Source organism: Salvelinus namaycush, chromosome 27, assembly GCF_016432855.1.
Source record: "Salvelinus namaycush isolate Seneca chromosome 27, SaNama_1.0, whole genome shotgun sequence".
NCBI lineage: Eukaryota > Metazoa > Chordata > Actinopteri > Salmoniformes > Salmonidae > Salvelinus > Salvelinus namaycush.
This window is the reverse complement of record NC_052333.1, coordinates 36,019,853-36,031,853: the sequence shown is the minus strand read 5'-3', so window position 1 is coordinate 36,031,853 and position 12,001 is coordinate 36,019,853. Positions and strand designations below refer to the sequence as shown.

Genomic DNA, 12,001 nt, shown 5'->3' with positions numbered 1-12,001 from the left:
GGCTAACGTTAGCTAGGCTAGGGGTTAGAAGTTAGGTTAAAGTGTTAAGGTTAGGGGAAGAGTTAGCTAACATGCTAAGTAGTTGCAAAGTAGCTAAAAAGTAGTAAGTAGTTGAAAAGTTGCTAATTAACTAAAATGCTAAAGTTTTCCGTGATGAGATTCGAACACGCAACCTTTGGGTTATATGCCCACTCACCCCCATCCACCCCGACCAAGCAGCCTCCTTTCATTTTTGCCTTAAGTAACTTCTTTCTAATGTAACCATACCAAAAGTGACATATCACACTAATTTGAGTGTGTCGGGTTTACATTTACTATGTTACGTCTAGTTCATGAGACCAGGCTGGGGAGGGTGCATGCAAGTCCAGAGAGCTAGTTGGGGAAGACCGGGAGAGATGTGTTGGCCTCAGTCCATATGACCTACAAATGGTAGATACAATGACCTGGAACAGTACTTACAACCAGTGGCGACCCGTGATTAAGGGCAGGCTGAGTTAATAAAGCCGCATCCAAACATGGTCTCTTTTTTGCTTACTTGAGTAAGGCAGCTCCAAAATGCAGGTGTTTTCGCCTAGCTTAGTGCTTTCTGTGGTGGTGGGGCATCCTAACTAAATAGAGAAATAAAACGTGACAGTACTCCCCCCCCCAAAGGTGCGGACTCCCGGCCGCAAACCTGAACCTATAGGGGAGGGTCCGGGTGGGCATCTACCCTCGGTGGCGGCTCCGGCTCGGGACATAGCCCCCGCTCCAACTCTGGCTCCCCCCACTTTGGTGGCGCCTCTGGTGCGGGAACCCTCGTCGCTGACCCCGGACTGGGGACCCTCGTCGCCAGCCCCGGACTGGGGACCCTCGCCGCAGGCCCTGGACTGGGGACCGTCGCCAGAGGCGCCGGACTGACCCGTGGAGCAGGCACAGGATGAAATTCCCAATCACGGCCGTTTGTGATACAGCCTGGAATCGAACCAGGGTCTGTAGTGACGCCTCTAGCACTGAGATGCAGTGCCTTAGACCGCTGCGCCACTCGGTGGGCCGCTTGATGAAAGCCAGTAAATATTTAGGTCACCCATTGCAGCTTCCCACAAGAATGGGCAGATGAACCTGTAGCCATATTACTTCAACAACATTTAACATGAGATACTATTCTAAGCTTTCCAGGAATGTGGCTCTGAATATAGACAACAACACCGCCCCCATTGGCATTGATGTATTTTCTGTAGATGTTATAACCATGTATTGCTACCATGCATTTCAGAGATAGGCTATTTTTAGCACAATTAAAATACACAGACAGTCCACGAATGTACCGTTATTGTAAAACATGTAAATAGTAAAAAGCACTGTATAAATGTCTAGTAGGTGGCTATTGCCTTACCAATGTATTAAAAAGCCAGTCTAATAACTTGTTAGGCTATATTGTAAGTAGTCTAATGTCTAAATGTTCCCCAGAATCCACCTTCCCTAATTAGCCTACTATAGTAGGTATGAAATATATTTCATACAATATACCACCAAAATATTAGGCCTAACTGGCAGTAAGTAGTAAGCTACATGATCTGTGTCAGTGTGCATGAGTGTGTCACCCAGAATAGTTTTTGCTCTATAAGCCAATATGTACTCCATATACAGTGATTCGCGTTGTGGCCATTTATTTGACCATGGAACATGTTTTACAACCCACATTTAATACAAATGTCACTTAAATATATCATGAATATATTTGTAATATATCAGGAATAAATACAGGTTATTGACACGTTTTTACTATTACGTGGGGGACTTTTATTAAGAAAATGTACGAAATGTGGTGCTTATTTTGTGTTTCTGAGGAGAAGCTACTTCAGTTTGTGCTGATTGTACGGAGATTGTGAGAGCCGGTTAAATGGCGTCCCTTGAGAAGGCAAGAACAAGATGTATGTCAGGAGAAGTGCAGTATTATCATAAGGAGATGAATACGAAAGAATAATGGAAGGAAAAAGAGAGGCAGAGGAGGTCTAAGAGAGAGAGGGAGGAAGAGGGTGAGCTTGAGTCGGTTAAATATGGCGGGGAAAAGGAGATTGTTTGTTAAAGAAGAATGGTAGAAAGTGTAAGCAGAGTGAACTGAAGACAGGAGGAGAAATGGAAGTGAATGAGGTCGAAGTATCAGAGGTGGTAGGTGTGGTGAAGTTCTCGGAGGCCGAGGCTTGCACCGAGGGTTAGGATAAAGATGAGTCTGACAAAAGGAGTGAAGTTTTTGGAAAAAGTGGACCCTTGCCTTTTGGCTGATCCATTTGTGGTTTCAGGGTGGGTGAAAACAGAGTTGGGTGCTGTGGACTCGGTGAGGGTAATCAGAAGTGGTCTTGTGATAAATGTTTGTGTTTCTGCTAGTCAGAGGGAGAAGGCACTCCGCGTTAAACTAATGGGGGCAAGAAATGTAAATTGTTTTGCTCTCTAGAAAAGGGCGCCATTGAAAGGAGTGATTACTGGGGTAGCAGTAAATGTAAAAGTTGACCAACATAAGGGGAAGATTGCCAGTGTTTGTGACTCTCGTCGTTTGGTGCGACGCAGACAGGGTGGTGTGAGTGGTGAAACAGAAGAGTCATTGTCTGTTCTTTTGAGTTTGATGTTGAGTCTTTGCTTGACAATGATGTTAGGATATATACAGTTGAAGTCGAAAGTTTACATACACCTTAGCCAAATACATTTAAACTCAGTTTTTCACATTTCCTGAAATTTAATCCAAGTAAAAATTCCCTGTCATAGGTCAGTTAGGATCATCACTTTATTTTAGGAATGTGAAATGTCAGAATAATAGTAGAGAGAATGATTTCAGCTTGTATTTCTTTCATCACATTCCCAGTGGGTCAGAAGTTTACATACACTCAATTAGTATTTGATAGCATTGCCTTTACATTGTTTAACTTGGGTCAAATGAGTCGGGTAGCCTTCCACAACTTCCCACAATAAGTTGGGTGAATTTTGGCCCATTCCTCCTAACAGAGCTGGTGTAACTGAGTCAGGTTTGTAGGCCTCCTTGCTTGCACACACTTTTTCAGTTCTGCCCACAAATTTTCTATAGGATGGAGGTCAGGGCTTTGTGATGGCCACTCCAATACCTTGACTTTGTTGTCCCTAAGCCATTTTGCCACAACTTTGGAAGTATGCTTGGGGTCATTGTCCATTTGGAAGACCCATTTGCGACCAAGCTTTAACTTCCTGACTGATGTCTTCAGATGTTGCTTCAATATATCCACATATTTTTATCCCTCATGATGCCATCTATTTTGTGAAGTTCACCAGTCCCTCCTGCAGCAAAGCACCCCACAACAGGATACTGCCACCCCCGTGCTCCACGGTTGGGATGGTGTTCTTCGGCTTGCAAGCTTCCCCCTTTTTCTTCCAAACATAACAATGGTCATTATGGCCAAACAGTTCTATTTCTGTTTCATCAGACCAGAGGACATTTCTCCAAAAAGTACGATCTTTGTCCCCATGTGCAGTTGCAAACCGTAGTCTGGCTTTTTTATGGCGGTTTTGGAGCAGTGGCTTCTTCCTTGCTGAGCGGCCTTTCAGGTTATGTCGATATAGGACTTGTTTTACTGTGGATATAGATACTTTTGTACCTGTTTCCTCCAGCATCTTCACAAGGTCCTTTACTGTTGTTCTGGGATTGATTTGCACTTTTTGCATCAAAGTACGTTCATCTCTAGGAGGCAGAACGCGTCTCCTTCCTGAGCAGTATGACGGCTTCGTGGTCCCATGGTGTTTATACTTGCGTACTATTGTTTGTACAGATGAACGTGGTACCTTCAGGCGTTTGGAAATTGCTCCCAGGGATGAACCAGACTGGTCGAGGTCTTGGCTGATTTCTTTTGATTTTCCCATGATGTCAAGCAAAGAGGCACTGAGTTTGAAGGTAGGCCTTGAAATACATCCACAGGTACACCTCCAATTGACTCAAATTATGTAAATTAGCTTATCAAAAGCTTCTAAAGCCATGACATCTTTTTCTGGAATTTTCCAAGCTGTTTAAAAGCACAGTCAACTTAGTGTATGTAAACTTCTGACCCACTGGAATTGTGATACAGTGAATTATAAGTGAAATAATCTGTCTGTAAACAATAGTTGGAAAAATTACTTGTGTCATGCACAAAGTAGATGTTCTAACCGACTTGCCAAAACTATAGTTTGTTTACAAGAAAATTGTGGAGTGGTTGAAAAACGAGTTTTAATGACTCCAACCTAAGTGTATGTAAACTTCCGACTTCCACTGTAAGTTATCCTGTACGAGCTTTTGTGCCGAATGCATTACGTTGTTGCAGGTGTAAATCTTATGGGCATGTGGCAGCAGTGTGTAGGAGGGAGGTTCCTAGGTGTGAGAAGTGTGCCGAAGGGCATGAGACAAAGGATTGTGTAGCATTGGGAAAAGTAGTGGTATGTGTTAATTGTAGGGATACCCATGGGGCTGGGGATCAGAAATGTCCCGTGCGAGAGAGGCAGGTTGAGGCTTCCAGGGTTAGAGTAGTGCAGAAGTTGTCATATGCTGAGGCAGTGAAGAAAGTAGAGGAAGATGGGTCAAGAGGTTGGGATCCTGAGAGGAATGGTGTGACTAGAAGATCTGTACCAGTACAGAGGGATAAACCAAAAAGTGATATATGTTTCAGTATGATTGGATTTTTAACATTTATAGCCATGGTTATCAACTGTACTGCAGGGATGGAACGTAAGTTGCAAAAAATTGAGGTTGTGGTGGTGCTGCAGAGAGGTATTTGGGTGTGCGAGACTTGACATCAGAAGAGTTTCAGGGTGTGTTAAGTGGTGGTGTCCCATCCTTTCAGGTTGTTGGCCTGAGGTAGGACTAAATAGATTTAAATAGTGGGGTTATTTTTTATTAGTATTGTTATGGTAGGGTATTTGTTTATTTATTTTTCAAGCAAAGTATAAGGGAGTTGTACTCCAGTCTAGTAGGTGGCAGTAACGCAACATACTGGATGCCAACCGCTGTTAACTTAAACCTCATCGAAGAAGACACTGCTTCACCTACGCCATAACGGATTGACATAGGAAGGATATCCCTAGCTAATTCTGTGGAGGGAAAACAAAGCAGCTGTTACTAGCACTGCGTCTGAAACTCATGAAAAAAATTGACGAGTGTGCCGCCCAAGTATTAAAATTAAAAAGAAGATACGCGGTAAGCGGTTTTGTACTAAATTGTATGCTTGAAGTGCAGTGTCGATATTCTGAAAAATCTGTTCGCTTTCATATAAGATAATACAATCGCACATATCTTTCAAGGTAACGTTAGCTAGCTGTATGTAGCCTAGTGCGTTATCCAACTTGCTTTTTCCTTATTTTATATAAAGCTATTTTCATAGTTAACAATATAACGTTAGTTCCAGCTAAGTAGGTGAGCCCATTCTATTGCCCCTTTAGCTTGTAGCGCTAGTATATTAGCTAGCATGGTTTGCTAGCTAGCCAGTTAGCTTGGTCAACAGGCGTGTTTGTAGTTAGCTAACTAGCTATTTTGCTCGTTGGACCGAGCTCATATTCACGACTACATAGAAAGGTGACAGTTGCCTCGGTGTTCCTCCAGATGTTTGTATACCTGCCTCCAAATCATTCTTGAGATATCATGGAGGAAGAACAGGACTTTACTCTGAGCGGTCCAAATGCTGCCAGGCTTGATGCTGATTTGAGTGAGTATGGATTTATCAGTCGCATTTATCTAGCTAAAGACAAACTACATGTGCAATTGCGGCCTGCAAATCGGTGCATTACTGCATATGCAGGAATCCCTCTTTGTACTTCTATTGGTCCATTTTTAAACTAGGACAGGCGGAGGCGCTCCAGGAAAGTAGGTGGCGTTAATGCACTATAAAGTTGAATGCCAGCCGGCTATAAACCCCGCAGAAGAAGGGGCGGGGGCGACATGCAGGAAAACCCCTAATTGCGGGCTGCAGTTGCACAATATTGCCTTTTTTAAGAGTTTAATGTCCAACGTCATGATGCATATAGTTTAAGTAGTATTTTAAATTAATCCAATTATTGTAACTAATCCTCAAAGCATGTGAAGTATTTTTTTTACAAGTCTTATAGGCTCCAGTTAATAACCTACTAATAATATATATATATAATATATATAATAATACTAATATTAATAACATACTTAACTATATTAAGATGATAGTTCGCTCCAAAATCAAAATGTGTCAGCCTGTTTAAAACCTCAATAGTGGTCCATCAAGTTTGTAGCTCAAGCTGTTCTTCAAACAAATAGGAAAGGTTTGTGCTGGATAGACCACAGATGGAGTGGGACGTGGACTCCTCTTGACATTAGACCACCTTTTGAGATCACTTATTGAATCTTCTGAACAGCATTCAAAACGGCACTGTTTGTTGTAGCCTCTCCAGCACTGTGTCAAAGCTAGCTAATGAGACCCTCTTCTGATTGGTTGTCATGCTTTGTTTAACTGATAATTAGCTGTGAATGTAACGGCCAATTCTTCTTTGCTTAGTTTCCCTTGCTGATTTGAATGGGCTACCAGGATTTTATCATCAAATCCATGAAAACACGGTTGTGAGTGACTTGTTTCAGGAAACTAGGCGTATTAAAATCCGTTTTTTGGCAGAAATGACTTCTGGAACTTGTGAACTTTCATGTGCCTTAATAAGAAACTTGTATGCCATCTGTAAATACAAATACAATTGTTAAATTATGAGCCAAGTTGGTTTAGCCATGGAAAAAGACAACCTTCCCGCTAGCCATGATTGGCTGAGATAATGATTGGGCTGGACATGCCGAGAGATGAGTTTGGTTTGTTCTGCCATGTAGCTTCTGTCTATAACCATGAAATGGTCAGTATGTGTAGGTAATCCTTTCTAATACAGATTTTTTTAGATATCACATAATAGATCTGCATAAGTGTTACTCTCCACTTTCTGGAGGACCACGTTTTGAAATCATTTGAATTAGAGTATGATGCTAAGGAGATGGAGAAAATTCTGCCGTTTGATTGCAAATATGAAGACGGAGTCGAAAAGAGAACGCACAGAAAGCTGTTGTATAAAACACGTCTCTGGATAACGTCTTCAAACTAAGGGCAACCATGGCATCCGTGACAGAGGTTGAAGCATCCATCCATGTATATGGGTAAAATAGTCTAGCTAGCAACAATTTCAGATATTACATGTTTCTAATTTTGTCATTCGTTTTCATTTCAAGTTAGTGTAATGTTAGCTAGCTAGCTAATGTTAGCTGACTGGCTAGCTCAGAGCCATTTGCATTGCTAGTTATAGCCTGATGTTAGCTAGCTAACATTGAACCTGGTTGGTTAGCTACCTGCAGATTCATGCAGGGTAATGTTATGAGTTGGGATTATGGTTCATTGTTTAGCTAGCTAGCTACATGTCTAAACAAAAGACTTCACTATGCAAGTAACTATTTAAGTAGAATGTTGATGTCACTGCGACAACTATCGATAGACGTAGCTGGAAAATTCGCTCTGGCTATCTACTCCGATTTCAGAGCACTCTTGTCTGAGTGTGCCAGAACGCAGAATAACTGATGAATTTACGAACGCCCAACACCCGCTCAAATATGAAATATATTTTGATTTATTTTACTACGTGATTCCATGAGTTATTTCATAGTTTTGATGTCGTCACTATTATTCTACAATGTAGAAAATAAGAAAAATAAGAAAAAACCTTGAAAGAGTAGGTGTTCTAAAACATTTGACCGGTAGTGTATATAATGTGTTTGTGGATTAATTTACTTCTACCAGATGCCATTTTATGAAGTTTTTGTGCATTTAGGCCACTGCGCTACGTTTTTGCTCATTTAAAGATCCGTTCAAAAAAAGTACTAAAGTTGAACAATTACAGGGCTGAGGGGGCAGTCACTACTTCCTGGTTACTTTCAGTGTATTCTCATGAAGTTCAGCTTTGCAGAACACTGATAAATGCAGTCCAAATCGCCCACCCCTATGTCTTACGATCTTTGATTTTGGAGTGAACTACCACTTTAAAGAACTATCTTTTAGAATCTGTATTTTATTACTTTCTGTTCTAATATAAATCAAAATTTCTTTCAGGGGATGACAACTTCGGTAAGCTTGCTGCAGACTACTTTGGATCTCAGACTGGGGAAACATTGAATCTAAATGAAAAACCGTGTAAAAACAGACTTCTGATCCAAGTGGGACTTCTGAGAGAAGACAACCAACTCTCCTGGGAGGCAGTGGTAGACTGGCTTCAAAAGATCTTCCCAATGTATCAGTCTGCAGATTTCCGTTGTCTGATTGAAAGAGGCATTGCAACAACTTTAAGTTTGAGTGGAGATGCAAGACGAGCCTTCCTTGAGTCAAATGTTAACTTTGAATTCGTTGGCCCAATATGTGACAGCATTGGAGTTGGTAGAGCTGATCTTTTGGAAATGACAGATTTTTCTGAGCAAGCAGAGTCTATTGAGGTCACAAATGGTTTGATACTTGAGTTGAGTAACTTTGTCATCAGGGAGAAAATTGACCCCATTGTCTTGGTGTCTTGGTTACGTCAATTTGACCCAGAGTTCTGTAGTGATGGTAACATCCTGAAAGCTAGCAAAGTCCTTCAGGCAAAGCTAAAAAAATTCAGACTACATTACCGCAATTACCAAACAACCAGACATAGAAGAAATGCTCAGATGGAAACCTTCCTTCAAAGTCCATTTGAACTTGTTATAGACCCAACTGACGGAAAGAAATCAGGCAAAAAAGGAAGAAAGAAAAAACTTGATAAGCCAGTGGTGAAAGTCTTCAAAGAAGAAAATGAAACATTTGCCATAACACCAAACGCAGAGAGTGTATGGGAACCTTACTCTCAGGTGAAAGTGAAAGAAGAATACGATTCTCCAACTGAAGAAAGTCCTCATGCAATGAACCAAAACTCGCTCAGTTTGATAGAGAATCCTGATGCAAGCAAAGGAGAAGCCCTCACACTGCTTGACATCGCTATGCTCTCTGTCCAAAAACTGTCAAGTGTGTATGGTGGAAAAACTGATGCTTCCAAACAAGTTTCCCTTGATCTTCTCAAAAACCAGTACACACTAACATGTAAAGAAAATGTAGCAATGAAATTCTTTGAAGAGAAAGTTGCGTCTCTTAAAGATCAACATTCCATGGCATCACCCCTGCGTTTTCTACACTACAATGCCCATTTTCTTGTTGACATTCATGACGCAATTGAACAGCAGATGATGAGCTTCGAAAATGAGATCATGCAGTCTACTGGAGAAAAACTAGGCCGTGACAGGAACCCGAAATTCCGAAGATTTGTGAACTTCTCTGAAAGTTCTACGTCACGCTACATCCACATGGCCTGTGATGTCTTGAGTCCTCGTGCTGCATCAAAGCAAAACTACAGAAAACACTGGATAGCTTTCTGTGAAGAGAAGAACAATCCCTCCAAACTAACAGTCAACCGCTCAAACCGATTTAATAACTACTTTGAAGCAGCAGCGGGTCTCATTCACCATCATGGTGAGATTGCCCTTTTCTTTTCCGACCTGCTCTTACTGAACAACGATGAATGCCCCAATGTCATTCTGGAGAGTGTTACTGATGATGCCAATGATGATGTCATACAGTCACTTGTGTGCGTTCTCGCCATTGTCTACTGCAAAATCCTGGGGCCTTACTGGCAACTTCTGAAGAGCGGAGGAGAGTACTCACTTTTTAGCCAGTATATACTCTGCCTCTACCAAAAACTGCTTGAGTGGGCTAAGGATGCCTCAGCCCTCCTTGAGCCAGATACCATTGCAAATGTGTTTCTCCAGTTGCCTCTGCAAGAGAAGACCTTTGATGGGGTTTTTTCATACTTCACAACTGGCACGGGACACATCCATGTTGACCTAATAAGGGTCTGTCTGCAGAAGATGGTGAAAGTAGTCGCGGCTGTCACTGAGGTCAATCTGAGTGATTTTTTGCCTGGAGGCGCACATTGTCACAACCCCCCTCTGGAAATTTCCACACAGCTGACAACCTGCACATTTTGCGTCTTGATGGCCGAATACCCCTTTGGTCATGCCTACCCATACAAAAGGAAGAGGCCAGATCGACTTACGAACCTTGCATCAAGTACATACGAAGAACCAGAGGGCCACTCTATTCCATCTGAAAGTGGTTCTCCTGCTGGTGCAACAAATGCAGAGAGGGAAACATCCGACGCTGTTCCAAGAGAAGAGTACTCTCCTCCTTCCAAGAAAAAGTCTCTTGACCAAAGCAAGACCCAGAAGAGGCCAGTAGGACGTCCGAGAAAATATCCTAGTTCAGTGACAAAGGACCAGCAAGACGAAGCAAACCGAAACACGGTCATTGCTGCTGTTGCAAGAAACGGAGGACCTTGCACCTGTGAGCAAGATGTTGACAGACTATTGGCCCGATTAGATGGGACAAGCCATGCTCAAAAGCGCGAAGCAATCCGCTGTGAGATCAGTTACCAAAAACTGGTCCTGGACTCCAGAGACCCAAGCCTGAATCATATTGGGTTTTCACTCGCAGACATGATCTCTAAGCTGAAAAGTGTGTTGCCTGGCGATGTGTGTAGTTTGGAGGATGTCTCAGTCTCTGTACAAGAGAATGAGCACAATGAACAACAGAGCGAGCATGACACTATAACCCCTGCTGATGCTCAATCTAGTCAGAGTGTTGACTATGAAAGCAACAAAGGGGTTTTGGGAAAGGGTCAAAGAAGTATTGACTTGGGTGGAAACAAAAACATTGTTTCCTACCAGAGCTACAGAGGTAACTTTGATGAATTTCACTAGATATTGAAGGAAGTTAGCAACAAAACGGACACATGCGCAACTATGGGGAAAAGCAGATGGTTTTCTTAGACTGTTGATAACATGTAAACTATATTTTGTCTCTTATGTTTATTGAAAACAAAGTTTCTCAATGAGCACTTGTCTCGCAAATACATTAGTTAGAGTTGTTGGTTAGCTAGCTAGCAAATTTTAGCCATATTAGCATATATTAGACATCAGTCAAAACACCTCAAAACAAGGCATGGTATGGTATCAAGAACGAGATCAAACGAGCTTACAATTCACCACATGACAGTTTCTTGTCATTGTTGCTAGCTATCTGGCCATCCAGAACCATAACACACAGCCTTTTGAAGCGCCCACATCGTTTTCGTGATGTCAGCTAACCCGTCTATAGGAATGCTAGCTTTGCGCGAATCTTGTTCGTTGAGGCCAGCTTGATATGTCACCAATATTTGAGCAGAAGCAAGTAAAGCAACTTCCCTGCGTTTGACAGAGCGTATTGATTGCTGATGACTGTCGTTGCTCTTTGTAAATGGTACATGCCCAATACGTCACCCATACCAATTGTATTGGTTGGTCCTATATGCCCTTTGCCATTTTAGGCAGGGAAGTTAATTTTATTTTTTTGTGGGAAATGTTTGTTCAAGACATGTTTTGTACCATCATAAAATTGTGTGTTTGATGTTTAATTTGAACAGACATTATCACGTGTGCTGCAACTCCTGTAAGTGACATGTTTTCTATTGCCCCCCCCCCCCCCCCCCCCCCAATTATAAAAAATAAATAATCAATAATCAATATTTCTGTTCTGATTCCAATCAAATGTGATGTGAAATAGTTTTTGTATGATTTCACCTAGATTTATATTTTGTACCTGGAAAGAGAGGATGGAATGTAAACAATATAATAAAGGTTTGTATACTTTCCCTTTTGTCACACTGTTAATTGATATACATGCACATACGGTCGGGTCCATAATTATTGGCACCCTTGATAAAGATGAGCAAAAACATATTACATTCGTTCTGTCTACCACACTAGAACTTAATAGAACAGTTAACTCACACACACTACCAAGCTTATCTTGTTTGTGGTGCTGGGAGTTACTGCCCCAAAAATCAACATTGTGTAAAAAAAAATATCAGGCCACAACTTCCAGATGTAAGGTTTGCCAGTTTTACACTGAGATGCCATTTATCTTTTAAGCAACCTGTGATA

At 41.7% G+C, this 12,001-nt stretch overlaps 1 protein-coding gene across 1 annotated transcript; it reads left to right on the top strand.

Annotated features, from left to right (window-relative positions):
- The first annotated feature begins 5,031 nt into the window (after positions 1-5,031).
- Positions 5,032-11,709, top strand: LOC120022444. Its single transcript, XM_038966346.1, has 3 exons — positions 5,032-5,167; positions 5,570-5,672; positions 8,070-11,709. Exons 2-3 carry the CDS (start codon positions 5,609-5,611, stop codon positions 10,778-10,780), a joined length of 2,775 nt encoding a protein of 924 aa, XP_038822274.1. The 5' UTR covers positions 5,032-5,167; positions 5,570-5,608; the 3' UTR covers positions 10,781-11,709.
- The last annotated feature ends 292 nt before the right edge of the window (positions 11,710-12,001 follow it).